At 35.6% G+C, this 17,216-nt stretch overlaps 1 protein-coding gene across 1 annotated transcript; it reads left to right on the top strand.

Annotated features, from left to right (window-relative positions):
• The first annotated feature begins 9,102 nt into the window (after positions 1 to 9,102).
• Positions 9,103 to 11,962, top strand: LOC113779462 (disease resistance protein RPM1-like). The gene is made up of 2 exons (XM_027325043.1): positions 9,103 to 10,172; positions 10,222 to 11,962. The coding sequence occupies exons 1-2, from the start codon at positions 9,103 to 9,105 to the stop codon at positions 11,960 to 11,962; spliced, it is 2,811 nt and encodes a 936-aa protein (XP_027180844.1).
• Positions 11,963 to 17,216: the final 5,254 nt, after the last annotated feature.

Genomic DNA, 17,216 nt, shown 5'->3' with positions numbered 1-17,216 from the left:
CATCAAACATGAACTAATTTCTTCACTCTAGTCCAGGAACAACGGATGCTTTGGATCGCCTAAAATTGTTAGATCGATTTAATTTTATCTTTTTCTTTATTTATTGGTATTCGCATATTCCTTAATTGTAGTACTTATGATTGTTCAATTGATTGATTGTCTTGGATCCGGATAATTAGTTGATTTGATAATCTATTGTCAATTGGGACGTTAAATTCGTAATTGTTTAATTGTCTCAAAATAGTGATAACTGACATGATTGGGTTTGTGTCAGGAGAATATGCGGGCTAATCTGAAATAACCCTGGTAGTGCGTTATTTGGTTAGAATAGGGCTCCTCTAATACGTAAGGCAATTGGGGAATTAAATCTTATGGGCGTATCTAGGATTATTTCTCAATTAGGGCAGTGATTAACGGGTGTACCTTAATCACCGACACAATAAGGAGGGGTTGACTGTCATCGCTTGTTTGTTAGTTATAACCTATTTATTGATAAATAATTGGAATTGCCTTTGCTTCAATGATCAATTAGGTTGAACCATTGCTGAAGTTATTTCTTGGCTAGATCCTTAATTATCACTCATTTGATTTTAGTAATTGTTATTTAATTTTTAGTAGTTTCTTAGATTTTATTTGAATTTCTTTGATTGTCACCTTCTGCACAAAAAACACCCCTCTTGTCACTGTGAATTTGAAAAGAAACAATTATTCCAAATCCCTGTGGATTCGACCCTGCTCACCACTATTTATAAAATTGCTTTTAGTTTGAGCAGGTTTTATTATTGCACAAGCTGACAACCTGTCATTTCTAGGAATCAATAGTGTTATTGATTGTTATGAAAACATTGAGCCTTTGCTTCTTTTGTTTCAAAGTTGCTTTTCGGGTGTACAGTATTCGAGTAGCTCATATAATGCACCTTATCACATTTGAGTCCAAATTATGGCTCTATGATAGTTAATTTTACTAGTGATTTTCAATTCATTAACTCAAGTAGCGGCTTCGTACTAGGATTTGGAAAAAAAAAATTGAACGACTACAACTTTTTTAGCCTATGACTCGTTAAATTCAGGATAAACAAATCTAACAATATATATGTTTCAATTTCTCTTTTTCATAACAATATCCTTGTATAAAAATCTTCTTTACAATGATACATTCTCACTAACTATAGTCAATATTTATTTAGACCTTGCAGATATGTAGCAAAATTTTGGCTAATTTCTTAGAATATTTGTATTTATAAACAACAACCGCCAAATGCACCTCTGACATGGGTTGTTTCTCATTCTATAGCTGCTGTGCTGACTCAGCACGGCCGCATAATTAAAAATTCCACCAAAATCTTGTCTGCAAAAAATTCAGTGGCTCAACAGGTGTCAACGCGGACGTGCTGACTGGGCACTTCCGCAGCTGACCAAACGGACTGCCGGTCTGAGCAGGTGTCCCGCGGCTGACAAAACAGACTGCCATGACCACCAGGTGTCAGACGTGGACGTGCTGACTGGGCACGTCCGCGGCCGACACAAAATCAGTGGCAGTCTGTTGTGTTAGCCGCGGACGTGCCCAGTCAGCACGTCCGCATCTGACACATGCAAAAAAAAAAAGATTTAACGGAGATTGGTTTTTAGAGTTAGGTTTTCAGATTTTTGGGTTAGGGTTTTTGCGTTAATGTTTTAGAATTAGGGTTTTAGGATTTTAGAATTAGGGTTTTTGCGTTAAGGTTTTAGAATTACGGTTTTAGATTTTAAGGTTTTTGCTGTGCAATATAATTGGATATAAGTTATGAATTACGTGATTTTGTATGTTTCTTTCAAGACATACGAAGTTCGTTTTGCAAGTTTATAATAAAAAATGACTAATTTTAGTATTTCAAATTAAGAACAAAAGCCAACACTAATTTTAGATTTTAAATTTAATTACTTTAGTTTTGAGTTGGACTAACTCGTATATTTCATTTGGGCTTACATTCATTGTATTAGAGTTATGTAGGTAATTTCTGTTTGGATCAGACGCCTCATCCAAATATGCAAATTTGTTATGTTAAAGGTTGGGTTAAACAATGTGGACCAAATTTTTGTTTTTATTTTTCCTTTGTTTTTCTTTTAATATGTAGCTTTAGATATTTTATGTGTTTTAGGCATTGTATAATTTTCTGAAAATTATACAATGTGTGCCAATGTTCACTGATTTTAATCTAAGTCCATAAATTATATTTATAATTTGTCCCCTAACTTTTGCATAATTGTGCTAGGGTCTCAACATTTGCCAAAAATGGATAAATTTCTCATGTTTGGAGTCCTGGCCTTTCTTTATGATGTTAATGTGTATTTTTGTGAATTAATTCTAACTTTTCAGGATTAATTAGGGGTTTTAGTAAATTTATTAAGTTTAGGATATTAATTTAACAACTTTAGAAACTAGACTGAATAATCTTTTGTTTGTAGATTTGTTAATCACTTTGGTAGTCTAATTAGCCTAAATTTGAGTAGATTATGAATAAAAGGTTAAGAATTTGCATTTGACCAACAAATTTTTAAGTCGCCAGCAAATCTGCTTGACCCGAGAAACTGTTTGAGAGAGCAAAGATATTTTCAAGTCGCCAGCAAATCTGGCTAACCCGAGACAAACTGCTTGAGAGAGCGAGAAAGCAACTGTTGCTTCAGAGATTCCGATTGCAAGAAGAAAGAGCACCTGCTCTCTTAGAGCAAATTTGAGATTGAGAAACGAGAGTGTGGTTCGGAGAGTGAGTGAGAAATGAGAGTGAGCGACGGAAACTCCATGCCAAACCATTTTATATCGAATTGAATCAAATCTAGCCGTTCATTTGAATGGCTAGCATGTTTTTTGGGAAAAATCTCACTGCGGTCGTGTCCAATCATCGGCCAATAAGTTCCCAGACTTTCAATAATTTACATACGATTTCACATGGCCTTGCCGGCCTTTGTCAGGCGCCTGACAGTTGACTGTTAGGCGCCTGACACTTTTTTTTTTTTTTTTTTGAATTCCTGTCTGCAGCTGTGCCCAGTCAGCACGGCTGTGGACAGGTCTTTGTTACTTTTTGACCTTGCTTACTTTTTCAAAAAAAAAAATTAATTTATTATGCGGCCGTGTTGAGTCAGCACGGCACGTATAGTTTGAGAAATACACCCTGTCAGATGTACATTTGGCGGACTTTTTTTTTTTTTTTTTACGTATAATCTAAAAAATTAGCCCAAAATTTTCCCATAAATTAATTATTCTTGGACAAGTAAAACTGCGAAAGGACATATTCATTCGAACAGATAATTATAGAATGAAGCATATACCAACTTCAATATTATTGGCAATTAAAGGTCGAGTATAATAGCATACATAATTTCCCGCAAGATGTTGAGGAATTGTGGCTGACTACATTCTGGGAATGTAAATGTACATTTTCTTTATGTTGTTTGGCTATGTATAATGCATAATTTAATTCTAATTGGTCGAAAGAGCCACTTCTTGTCCCTTATTCCTAACCTAGTCTTAGTTGTAATAATTTCACAACTGGAGAAAAAGAACTGAGATGAAAGATTACATTGGTGATCCAAAGTCATTCATTTTACAAAGAAGAAAGAAGAAAAATAGAAACACAAAATTATGATTTGACGTATTCGAGTGTATCTAATTTTTTTTTTTTTTTACACATTACAATAAACTAATAGAAAAATTAGACATGATAAGATGGTGGTGATCGGAGTTAAGGGTTTACCTCAATTGTCTTATACTGAGCATTCAATTTTAGCCATCTCCAATATTTTCAATTCCACTTCTTTCTTCACATCCAACATTTTATGAGCACATCGTGGGATTGGAAGGACAAGCCAGCAAGACTAATGGCGGTTTACCTCAATTGTCTCAAGTGTTTATCTCAATTGTCTTATGCTAAGCATTAAAAAAAATTTAGCCATCTCCAATATTTTCATTCCCACTTCTTTCTTCACATCCTTTAATGGCTCCACTCCTTTTTTTTTGCTGCAGTTTCTTTGTTATGAGTAAGAATTTTTCTCGTAATTCATCCTTAACTTTCTCACACAGCTTTGACAATTCTTTTATATCAAGTTACTATATAAAAATGACAAACATTGATAAAACTTTATAATGTGGATAATGTTTTCTTTTTCCTTTTTTATGCTGTTTCTAGGAACTAGTGTTATGATCACTAAGAAAAATTTGTACCTCTGTTTCTTCTTTTGCTTTTCCAAATTACAGTATTCAAGTAGCTCGAGTAATGCACCTTATCACATTTGAGTCCAAATTATGACTCTACAATAGTTAATTTTAATAGTGAATTTCAATTTATTAACTCAAGTAGCAGCTTCGTACTAGGATTTGGAAAAAAAAACAAAGAATTGAACTACTACAACTTTTTTAGCCTATGACTAGTTAATTCAGGAAAAAACAAATCTAACTATATAAATGTCTCAAATTTCTCTGTTTCATACAATATCCCTATATAAAAATCTTATTTACAAGGATACATTCTCACTAACTATAGCCAACATTTATTTAGTCCTTGCAGATATGTAGCAAAATTTTCCATAAACTAAATTATTCTTGCACAAGTAAAACTGCAAAAGGACAGATTCCAAGCTCGGGCTTCCGCTAACTATGCTCCCATTTGGTTCCATTTTAACCATTTATCATTACAAAAGGTAAACAGTAAGACCCCATGCCAAATGCTAAGATGATATGGTAAATCAGAACAAATATCACGCATCTTGTATGAAGCGATTTGAGAAAACCTCCGAACGTTGAAAATTCAATTCGATGATGAAAGGTGAATATAATCTAGAAAAAAGGGCAACCGTCAAAAGAAAAAATTGAACAGATAATTATAGAATGAAACATATGCCAACCTCAATATTGGTGGCAATTAAAGGTCGAGTATAATATATATTGTACATAATTTTCTTTATGTTGTTTGACTATGTATAAATTAGAGGTGTCAAATAAATTCATTTAATTAATTTTATACATACCCGTCCATTAATAATTGGATATAGGTACATTAAATTTTTATATATAGATATAAATGAGTTACCTAAATGAGTATAATTGGATAACCCATCAAACCCCATTAACCCATTTAACTTACATTCCCAAACTTCTTTGTATTTTCAGTTTTCACCTTCAATCTTCTTCTCCTCCCCACCGGCAAGCCCACTGCTCCCCCCCCCTGTTCCTCCAGTGTTTGATTCCCCTCTCCCTTCTTCCCGTCTCTGCATAATAGAAGGTTTTTGCCCCTTCCATGTCCGATTCCTGAGCTGGTCTATGAATAAACCCGCGGTCTCTTGAAGATTTTCCCGGAGAATGTTGAGAGTCTGGCCGCTGCTCACCACCTCTGCAAACAGGTACCCACAGCACAACCACGACTACTGCCAAACTAACCATCTACGTTTCAAGTTCATGATGCTTCATGATTCGATTTCAGGCGTTGGATGTGACGGTTCTTGAAGGTGGCTACGAATTTGGGCCCAAAAACAGAAGTCTTGCTCCAGATGATGTTGGCATTCGAGGTGAGATTATTCTTCAACTTCTCCACTCCTTTAAAATTTTCCTGCACCTTCGTAATGAGCATTCTTGAAGTTTTTGCTCTTGATATAAGGAAATAAAAAGTTAGTTAAGGTTAACTGATTTATTTCTGTGTATTGAACTTCAAGACTGCCAAAACTTGTAAAAACTTTTTCCCAACTTCTTGACATTGAGCTTCTTGACTTAAATAAAAAATCCAATAGTACCTAGTATATCGACTGGTTTAGTTTCTTATTTGCTAGATGAAGCTGGAGTCGATTGATTTAATTACTAGTCGTATCCTCTTCAGTTCACCTGCTTGACTCTAAAACTTGAGATTCTGTCGTCAGTTAGCTTATTAAGAGGCAAGCAATTGTTTATTTAACTTGAATACTTTTGCATTCAATTGAGGTTATAAACATACACTGCGTTAACCTTGATATCTAGGAATACACAATTTATCAGTCATCACCAGTTCTGTGGCCTTAATTTTTATAACTTTTTCAGAGCTAACCTCCTTTTTTCCATATCTTGGTTCCATCAAATTGTTTGCATGATCAGGCTTAAATTGGTTCTAGCAACCTTGGCAGGATGCTGATACTGATGCACTGAATGCAACAGCATCACTGTTGTAAGGTCCTCCCATTAGAAAGAGTCAAAAAGCTAAAAAACCAAAGTGGCAAGGAACTTTTTAAAGTGCTGAAAATTGGAAGTTGTTGAAACTTGGGCTTGGCTATCAAGTCATTGAAACTGGCAAGTGCAGTCAGCACAATTAAGTCTGAGAGGGCAGGGCAGGACAAGTTATATGTAAGACTGAGAGTCTTAGACAGGAAAACATCAGATGAGGTGTACAAAGTTGGTAGTATAGATAACAGAAATGCTATCCCATCATGATCCAACAGATGAGTTGTCAGAGCACATTCAGGAACAATGTTCTTATACAAGCCATGAGCCTACCAATACAGATGAGTTGATCCAAGGTTCTTCTAAGCGTTCGAGACAGCTCACGTCATTGATTTGGAAGGAATTTGATATATTGTATGTTGAACCAGATGGTTCACAAAGAGCACAATGTAAATGGTGCAAGCGTGATTATGCATGTGGTGGAACAACCGGAACAAGCAACTTATGGCGTCAAAAGAGCATAATTTAATTCTAATTGGTCAAAAGAGCCACTTCTTGTCCCTTATTCCTAATCTACTCTTAGTTGTAATAATTTCACAACCGGAGAAAAAGAACTGAGATGAAAGATTACATTGGTGATCCAAAGTGCCAAGTTGGTGTGGCACTATCATTCATTTTACATAGAAGAAAGAAGAAAAATAGAAAAGCAAAATTATAATTTGACTTTGTCGAGTATATCTAACTTTTTTTCTTTACACGTTACAATAAACTAAAAGAAAAATTAGACATCATAAGATGGCGGTGATCGAATTTGGCTGCATGGTAAAGGGTTTACCTTAATTGCCTTATGCTGAGCATTAAAAAAAAAAATTAGCCATCTCCAATATTTTCATTCTCACTTCTTTCTTCACATCCAACCTTATCTACAAAATCAGGAAAAAAAAAGAAAAAAGAAAAGCTTTCCAGTTTCCTAAAAGTAAAACTGTACGCTTCAAAGCTAGGAACAGCAAACGAAGAGAACAACTGAGATCATTCCAGTTTCCTCCGAGTCCAATAATATTATTATTTACTTCTTTCTCCTTTTTGAATAACTAACAGAACCAAAAGTAATAATTATCCATCCATCAAATTATCTTTAAAAAAATAAAATTGCATTATTTCACAAGGTAATAATTTTGAAAGAATTGAAGAATAGAATAGCATAAGTAAATTTTTTACTTGAGTTGCTTATTATTTGATCTGGTCCTTTTTAATCAAAAAAGGCAATATAGAATTAACTTTGTCCTATCTTTAGTAAAGTTGAAAATATAAGGTCAAGAGTAATAGAAAGAGGTAAATATAGAATGAATTTTATCTCATCTTCAATAACATTGAAAATATAAGGTCGAGAGTAATAGTAAGGGCAGTGGTGGTTGGCTACATTTTTATGAATTAAAATACACAATTTCTTTATGTTGTTTGATGATGTATGTTGCATAGGACGATTCTAATTGGTAAAAAGAGCCGCCTTTCGTCCTATCTAGCTCAATAAAACTTTCGAAGTCTGTTAAATTACTGGTTTAAAAGCCTTGGGCAAAGTTATTAGTAGCTCATGGATCCTAAGTTTTTCTTCTCGATATGCTGATTTATGCTTCTATCTTCCACAGGTTTCACACTTATATGAGCTGTTATTAACAAAAAATAACATTGAACACATGTTTTTGGAGTTGTGATGCCTTTCACTTGATCATTATTTCAACATCAGAAAGTTAATTTATTGGGTTTTAATTTTGAATGTCCTCGATGATTCTCCTCTTTAAATTGTTGTTTTCCTTTTCTTTTGGAATGCCATGGTTGACGATCACTTGGCGTTTTATTTTTATTTTTTTTTAATTTTGTGGTTGCCTCGTTGGCTTTGCGGATATCGCTCTAGATTAGATACCAAATAAGCCTCTCTATGCAAATGTCTATCACCTACATACATATATACATACATACATATATATATATATCTATATATATATTAAGTGATACTGAATTTTTAAGTAAAATTTGCTCCCAAAATTAAGTAATATGCTATTCACTTGTCACTAAACGTGATATGTATTCAAATATATTAAATTAACAATTCAATAAATTAATGAATTCAGATTTTAAACTTCAATTTTCACACTTCAATTTTACCAGGCACACCATTAAATAGATTCTCATTCTCATTCTCGTGCTCTTTCCTCTTTAACTACTTAAACGCACATGCATGTCTATACCGAAAATTTGGTCAGAGACCGCAGTGGAGTGATTTGTTCCCAAGGTTTCTTTGATATTCCATCCGTTTTTATTACAAAAATACTAATTGGTCCAAGGGGCTAAAAAAATGCAGAAATTAGTTCCATAGGAGGAGGAGGTTATATATGTCAGCAGAAGGTGCAAAGACTTTGCAGTAGTAGTTTTATTTCTTCGTCAATGAAATAAATAATGTCCAGTCCAACCGCGTTTTAACTTTATTCCTTCCCTTGTTAAATAATTCGACATCATTGCTTTTGCACGATGCTGCGGTAGTCACTCCTTTTATCTTTATCCGATCAAAGGACCCACAGTTGAAAGAAGGTCTTGACGGCTGATCACCCCACCAACTGCAAAGTCTTCTTAATAGCTTCCATGATTTTGTATTGTAAGCAGGTAAGAGGCAGCTTCGTCTTTCAAACTAACGTTGCTGCCTATCTTCCTGTCTTCAATTTCCATCATGTTTCTTGCTTTAGTTTCTTCTGATTGGTTAATTCTTTCTTTGTCTGTTTGATGCGGTTTCTCTTTTTGATAAATACTGCACCATATAGCATCAAAGTTCATCAGCTTATGAATCCATAACCTACTCTTCCCTCTTCCTTTCAAGACACTGCAAGTGGACTGTCCTATAAACAAGAAGCCGCCTTCCACTACATTCTCTAAGTTAAAAAGAAAGACTGAAAATGGCAGAATCAGTTCTCTCTTTTGTGCTGCGTCAACTCTCAACTTTTCTGCGCGAGGAGGGACGACTATTGGGAGGGCTTCAGCAAGAGGTTCAATTCATCATGGATGAGTTGGAGCAAATGAGAGCTTTCCTGCAAGAGGCAGAAGCAAAAGAAGAAGATGCTCAACCCACGCTCCAACAATGGATCAAGCAAGTGCGAGATGCTGCTTATGACACTGAGGACATTCTTGATGAATTTGTAGCTCGCTTTGCTCGGCATGACGCAACAGGATTCTACGGCTATGTTCGGAGAATTTTCAGCTCCATCAAGAATTTGAGAGCTCGTCATCGAGTTGCTAGCCAAATACAAAGCATCAAGTCCAGAATCGAAAGTATTTCTGCAGGTCATCAAAGATACCAATCCGAATATGGTATCTCTGCCCAAGCGTCCAACTCACTTTCTGCTGTGAACAACACAACATGGCGCTATAGCAGAGATGATGCGCTGCTTGTGGAAGAAGATAAATTAGTTGGCATTGACCAGCCCAAGAAACATCTAATTTCTAAGCTCCTCAAAGGGGATGATTACCAACTGAAAGTTGTTTCAGTGGTTGGTATGGGAGGAATTGGCAAAACTACCCTAGTGAAAAAAGTCCATGAGGATCCTGAAGTTAGAAGACATTTCCCAGTTCGTGCTTGGGTAACTGTTTCTCAAACATGTGACTTTCGGGAACTCCTGAAAGACTTGATTCGGCAGTTGCACAAGGGAGGGGAGAAACCAGTCCCACAATCGATCGAGTCTTCGAATACCACCGAGCTGAAAGAAATTATGAAAGATTTTCTTCAACAAGATGGAAGATATGCAATTGTTTTTGATGATGTATGGGACGTGGAATTTTGGAATACCATCAAATTTGCACTGCCCGAGAGTCGCCGTGGCAACCGTGTCATGCTAACAACTCGAAGAGCTGATGTAGCCTCTGCCTCTTGCATTGAATCTCGGCGTTTTGTCTACAGGATGGAGCCACTATCAGTTGAGGATTCGAGGACCCTGTTTTGCCCCTGGCCATTTGATGGATGTTGCCAAAGGTATATTGGACAAATGTGAGGGCTTGCCCCTTGCGATTCTTGCAATCAGTGGGTTTTTGGCTTCGAAAGATGTAAACAGAATAGATGAATGGGAGATGGTTCGACGCAGCCTTGGGGGTGAATTAGAAGGCACGGGTAAGCTGGACAGAGTTAAAAAGATACTCTCTCTCAGTTATAATGATTTGCCTGGGCATTTAAAGACGTGTCTGTTGTACACAAGTATCTTCCCAGAGGATCACAAAATAGCATGCTCAAGACTAATTAATTTGTGGATTGCTGAAAGGTTTGTGGAATGGAGAAAAGATATGAGTATTGAAGATGTAGCCTTGGGTTATCTCAGTGAACTCGTCAACAGAAGCCTAATTCAAGTGACTAAGGTGTTTTACGAAGGAACACCCAGCGATTGTCGAATCCATGACCTATTGAGAGAAGTTATTCTTCTTAAGTCAAGGGAACAAAACATGGTCACAGTTACTACTGGACAACCAATGATGTGGCCATCCGAGAAGGTACGCCGTCTAGTAGTCCATAGTAGTAGCAGTAACAACACCCAGCACCACCAACAAAGACGAAGTTATTGCTTTGACCACCTCCGGTCATTCGTTACAGTTGGATCCACAGACCCGTTACTATCCAAAACATTGTTATCTGAAGTTTTAGGGAGCAGTAAGCTGTTAAAGGTTTTGGATTTGAGAGGTCAAGAGACACAAGAGGAAATACCAAATGAGATTTTCAACTTGTTTCGTCTCCAGTATCTGAATCTATGCGGTACAAGAGTGGAGAGAGTTCCGAACGCCATTGGAAAGCTTCAACATTTGGAGTATCTGAATTTGGCTGACACAAGAGTTAGGGAATTACCCATGGCAATCCTAAAGCTGCAAAAACTTCGGTTTCTCAAAGTATATCAACAAGTTGATTCTTCCGATGATGATTATGGATATCATGGGTTTAAAGCTCCCTCAAATATGGGAGGGCTTCTTGCCCTAGAAATATTACACTCCATAGATGCAAGTAGTGGATCCACAATAATCAAGGAGATAGGAAAGCTGTCCCAATTAAGAGAGCTATATATTACAAAGTTAAGAAAAGAAGATGGAAAGGAGCTCTGCTCCTCCCTTGCCAACCTCACCAGTCTTCGGGAATTAAGCGTTGCTTCAATTGGAAAAGGTGATGATTATGAGATAATCGATTTAAATCATCATCATCCTTCTCTTTCTTCTTCTTCTTCTTCTTCGTTTCTTCAATCTCTTCGTATGCTGATTTTGCGTGGCCGCTTAGAAAAAATGCCACAATGGGTAGCTCATCTTCACGGCTTGGTGAGAATAGATTTGGATTGGAGCAGGTTAAGGGGCGAGGAGGATCCGCTTGAATCCCTCCAACATTTGCCCAATTTGGTTAGTATTAATTTGTGTGGATCTTACCAGGGAGAAGGGCTGTGTTTCAAGGCCGGAGGGTTCCTAATGCTGAAGAGGTTGCACTTAAAGAGAATGGAAGCGTTGAGATGGATGAGAGTGGAGGAGGGTGCATTGCCTCGTCTCCAAAAACTATTTCTGCAACAACTTCCATTACTAGAGGAGTTACCTTTGGGTATTCAACACTTGAGTAATCTTCAACGGCTGTCTCTGTATGAGACGAGTTCTCAATTGAGAGAGAAGGTGTTAGAGAATCAGAAGGAGGAAACTGAAGATTACACAGGAATCGCACACATTCCTGAAATTCTCATTGGTTACTATACAGATGATAGGAAATGGAGGCACCGCAGCCTGTGGGCGAAGAAGAAGATAACATAATCATTCCTAGCGGCAGCAGCAGCAGCCGCCGTGGCTCCCCTTTCTCTAGTTTGTGGACAACACTGCTTTCTCTTCTTTTGTTTTTATTTTTTATTAGTAACTTTTTTCCCCTTCTTTTGTTCATCATCTTTTGTGTCTTACCTTCTTATTTATTGTATGTATTGTGTATATTGCTTTTTTTTTTTTTTCAAACGATAACAAAGTATTGTGTATATTGCTTGATGTTGTTAATGTACTGTATACTGTTACTCTTTATCTTTTTGTGCCTTGATTGTGCTAATAAACTTACAATGTGTATCATTGTTTCTTAAAATATTTTTACACTTAAAATCTGCATTTCGTTTTCTTTTAGGAATTATCAAAAAACACAAAATTTGAATTCGATTCAATTCATTCTAAAGATTTTTTTTCCAAACTTGACGAATCTGGGTGAACAATCAATAATCTGCTAGTAGTATAGAAGGACTCGTTACTTTTTTTTTAGCAGTATTTATTGGAAAATCAAAAGATGTGGTTTACGCTGGCAATTAGGCACAAAAATGCAGATGATCTACGTATATGTATGTTGGCAATCAAGAGCAACCACGGACCCATTTGCTTTACCAATGTAAGGGCTAGCTTATATTAAGTTGGGTAAATTATACTTTACTCCTGTGATTTGGTACTTTACCACATAATCCCATTATGGTTAAAAATTCTATATATAACTCCCTTATGATTTGGATTAAAATTTCAATATTAGTTTTTTCCATTAAAAATAATGGTCAATAGTAAAAGATCAAAATCAAATTGACAAATTTACCCTTCCATTACTTCTTTTTTTCCCCTCCAAACATAAAAAAGAAGAAATTGAAATAAAAATAAATAAATAAGAAACAAAAAAATGCTATTAAAGATTTGGTCTAAAAGCCTATATTGATATTTCTAGTCAAAAAAGATTTGGTATGTTTTGTTTCTCATTTATTTGTTTTATATTTCCCTTCCATCCTTTTTGTTTCTTATTTATTTATTTTTATTTTCCTTCCATCTCTTTTGTATTTGGAGAAAGTTAAGATTTTGTAAGCCAAAACACAGGTTTTCAAAATCATCTCTTCTCTTCCCGAGAGAGAGAGAGAGAGAGAGAGAGAGAGAGAGAGAGAGAGAGAGAGAGAGAGCAAAGAAAAAAAAAGAAAAGAATAATGAAAGAGTGAATTTGTCAATTTATTAGTTTGATTTTTTTATTATTGACTGTTAGTTTTAACGGGAAAGCTGATGGTGACATATTAATCCAAATCATGATGAGGTTCTATATAGGTTTTTATTAGAATATGTAGTAAAATATCAAATCACAGGAGAGTAAAAGGTAATTTGTCCTATTAAGTTTCACTGGATATTAAAAAATATATATAAATGGTATGGTGGTTCTTTTTCTAAAGTAGATTCTCATTGCGTCGAAGTCTTGCCTCATCTCCATTTTAACACACATGTTTATATCGAGAATTTGGTCAAAGATTTCGTTAGAATGGATTGTTTCTGAAGTTGCTCTAAAATTCCCTCCATGTTTCGTTAGATAGGTTTGTTTGGATTGACCATTATTTCCCCAATTTTATTTGCTTACATCATCTTTACAATTTCCAATACACCTTTTTATCTTCCCAATATCTTTTTATCTCACATACATTACATTACAAAAAGTGCTACAGTAAAAATATCCCAAATAATCCCAAATAACTTACAATCCAAACATCCAAAGTTAAAAACATCCAAAGTTAGCAATTTTACTTAAAAACATCCAAAGTTAGCAACCTAGTGGATGACAATCTCGACTAATTAAATAGACAGATGCTCACATCAATCTCCTCGTTCTTTCAACAAAACTGTACTATTTGATCTTCAGATAGCCGCAGAACCATCAGCAAATCCAAACTATTTGATCTTCAGACATGAAGAGGCCCTCATGTGTCGAACTAGAAATGCAAAATCGACGGGGGTTTCCCTCAGCACTGGACAAAGTTATTACCAAAAATTACCTCAAAGAGAAAACGTACAAAAAGTAATGTTAATGTTCCCCGCCCACTCTTTGCACAACTTGGCTCATTTTTTCCAGGCCTGCTTCTCCCTTTCTTCTCTCACCATTCCCACAGTCCATAACAACTTGGCTTTGCAATTTGTTTGATTAACGTATAGTGCTAGCAAATTTTAAGTTCTATTGAGTTTCAAAAAAAAAAAATATGAAAAGAGGATAGCTAATTAACTTCCTTTTGGACCCTCATATTCCTTCTTAAATTTCTCTCTATTGATTACAACATCATTTGACCACTCCAAAAAAAAAAGTTCAATATCATTTAATCGAAAAAGCATTAAAATAATCTATATACCTACAATTCAAGTAAAAAAAAAAAGAGGATAAATTCATGTAATCCCACTATAAGTTTCTTCAATGCCACATAACACCTCTAAAGTTTCATAATAGTCATATAACCTTTATGTGTTTTTATGTATAGTAGAAAATGGAATGAATGCACCATTGATTAGGTAATTGAACTAAACGTACAGCCAAAAAACTTTACTCTTGTAACTAATTTTTGAAGGGTCTAATTAACTTTTGAATCTCATTATGTCATGGGGGACGACAAATGGTGGTTTTTGCCTACTATCTTGCTGATATTCAAGGTTGTTCAGGCTCGATTTGTAGATTGGCATATAGCAAACCTAGAAATCCAAGATTTTTCTCTCTTCAGTCCTGACCCGGATACTTTTTGGGCATATAAGTCTGTGTCTTGATGCATTGTAGGAGGGCTTTTTGATGAGTAAGAAGTGCTTGGCTGTTCGTTTGCAGTCTTTCTCAAGATTAGTCGTGCATATATGTTTACGTTTGTGTAAAGCTTTAACGTATAGCTGCGCAGGTCTTGTTTACTTGTAAGTATAAGAGTTTTGGAAGAGCATTTAGATGTCCAGACAGAGAGAGAGAGAGAGAGAGAGAGAGTTCAACATTCAGGGAGGTAATCGAATATAGATTGGATGCACATAATATATATATATATATATATATATATATATTGGTATTCTTTATCAACTGATCATACATACATGTTCATATAATTTTGAAATGGTGCAACAAATTTTTCAGTGTACTTCTGATTTTGTTTGGAGTAGACTATTGCAGTTTTCTAGGGGAGACTTGAATGGTGCACTTGTCGCCTTCTTTAAATTCAGCTGCTTTTGAATCTTATTTCTGGTCATTGTCGTCTGACTGGGGTAACATATGTGTTAGTAGTAGTTTACACCCTCGACCCTCAAGCAATCATCTTTACAACGAAAGAAGTGGACCCTCTTGCAACCTGTGAAACTTGGCACAAATATAGAGTTTTGACAAATGCTTTTTAGATTATAGGTACAAATTATAGGATTCATGTGGAGGTATTATATGTAGTCGGGGTTGAATTCAGAGGACAGAACGTAAAGCCTTCAGATTTTGGAGATGAGTTAAGACTACCAAAGCGGCTTCTAAGCTGTTAAACAAGAGATCTAAAACATTGAATGGCAGAGTTTCTATGGTTTGACCTCCTCACTCACTTCCCAGAATCCATCTTTAACAGTTTAGTTAAAGAACGATCTTCGACTGCAATTATTCATAGTATATGTCCTTGATCGGAATATATAACAGTGATGTTTCCAGACTGGTCGAGTTCAAATTGTAAATACTAACTTCTGAAATATTGCAATTTGCTGGGTATACTTTTTTTTCCAAAGCCAGAATTGACTTTTGATAGATGACTAAAGTTACTCCACAGGAAACCACAAAAGCCGGCAACTCTTGTGGTTCCTGAGGACCTTAATAAACTACCCAAACCCCCCCCCCCCAAACTTTCGATGTGGGATACACTTCTGCACTCAAGCAAACCCAGCAGGGAGCCCTGCTATTAAGACCGAAAGAGACCCCAAACCCCCCGGTTAGGCAATTTGCTGGGTATACTTGCCCTGCCTACTATACTAACTAACTGTGTATTTTTCCCTTTATTTATTCGTCAATGAAATGAAATCAATGTCCAGGCCACAACGTTTTTAAGTTTAGACATCGATAGCTTCTGAACGATGGTGCGGTACGCTGGCAACCACCCCCTTTATTTGATGGAAGACTGAAGAGTGAACGCATACGCCCCACCAACTGCTTAATAATTCCCATGACTTTGTAGTGTAGCTTCGCCTTTCAAAATCACGCTGCTGTCTGTCTCCTTTCTATTCAATTTCCAGCATATCTCTCATGCTTTAGTTTCTTGTAATTGATTATTTTTTTCTTTTTCTTTTTTTTTTGGCTGCAGTTTCTTTGTTGCGAATGAGAATTTTCCTCGTATTTCATCTTTAGCTTTCTCACACGGCTTTGACAATTCTTTTGCACTAGTATGTTGCCGTATAAAAATGACAAACATTAATTGACAGAACTTTATAATGTCAATATATATTGTCCCTGTCTCTTTCTTAAGCTGTTTGTAGGAATCAGTACTGTTATATATAGAATAAAATTTTTTTTTGTTGCCTATATATGTATATATATTTTTTTTTTCTTAAGCTGTTTCGTGCACAGTTAGCGTGACAGGCATATTTTAAGACGATAAGGATGCCAGAACCACCACACTGATTTCCTTTTGAGGTGATATTTTAAGGAATTAGGCAACAAATCACTGCAGCTATTTAGTTCCTATTTTAATCTTTTCAAATTTTAGATTTTCTATTTTGACAGTAGAAAAGAGAGAGTTACATAATAAAAAACCAGCACAATATGTATGTATAGACTTTTAGACATGCCTAATCGTAACAGTTGCATTGAACACTACTGTATTTGGATACTTAGCCTGTAATTCTAGATCTACTTCTTATTGAATGACTAAAGTCATGTATTAATGGGGGGTTTTTTGCTCTCACCTTTGTATCCACCCTTCCATTCTTTACCAAAAAAGAAGATGACTGAACAATTGCACCTATTACTGAACTTATCACTATTGCTTTCTGCGCTGATGCATATGGAAAGGCATCGAGCCCGTGATAGCTAGGTGCTAAGGCTCGGCATCGCCAGTCTCTTTTGCCTTCTCTGCTAATAATCAATTTTAGTAGTAAAGTGGAACTCATATTCTTTTCTAATGTACTTAATACAAAAAATCAGCATTAAAGAATTATGAGGCAATGATAGGGTGTTAATTGTTAGTAATTTTATTGTTAATTTCCCCTTTTATTCTTTGCCAAATATTGTTTATAATTATTAATATTTTTATTGGGA

This window comes from Coffea eugenioides, chromosome 8 (assembly GCF_003713205.1).
Source record: "Coffea eugenioides isolate CCC68of chromosome 8, Ceug_1.0, whole genome shotgun sequence".
Lineage (NCBI taxonomy): Eukaryota > Viridiplantae > Streptophyta > Magnoliopsida > Gentianales > Rubiaceae > Coffea > Coffea eugenioides.
The sequence above is the reverse complement of the archived record's forward strand: the minus strand, read 5'-3'. Positions and strand labels throughout refer to the sequence as shown.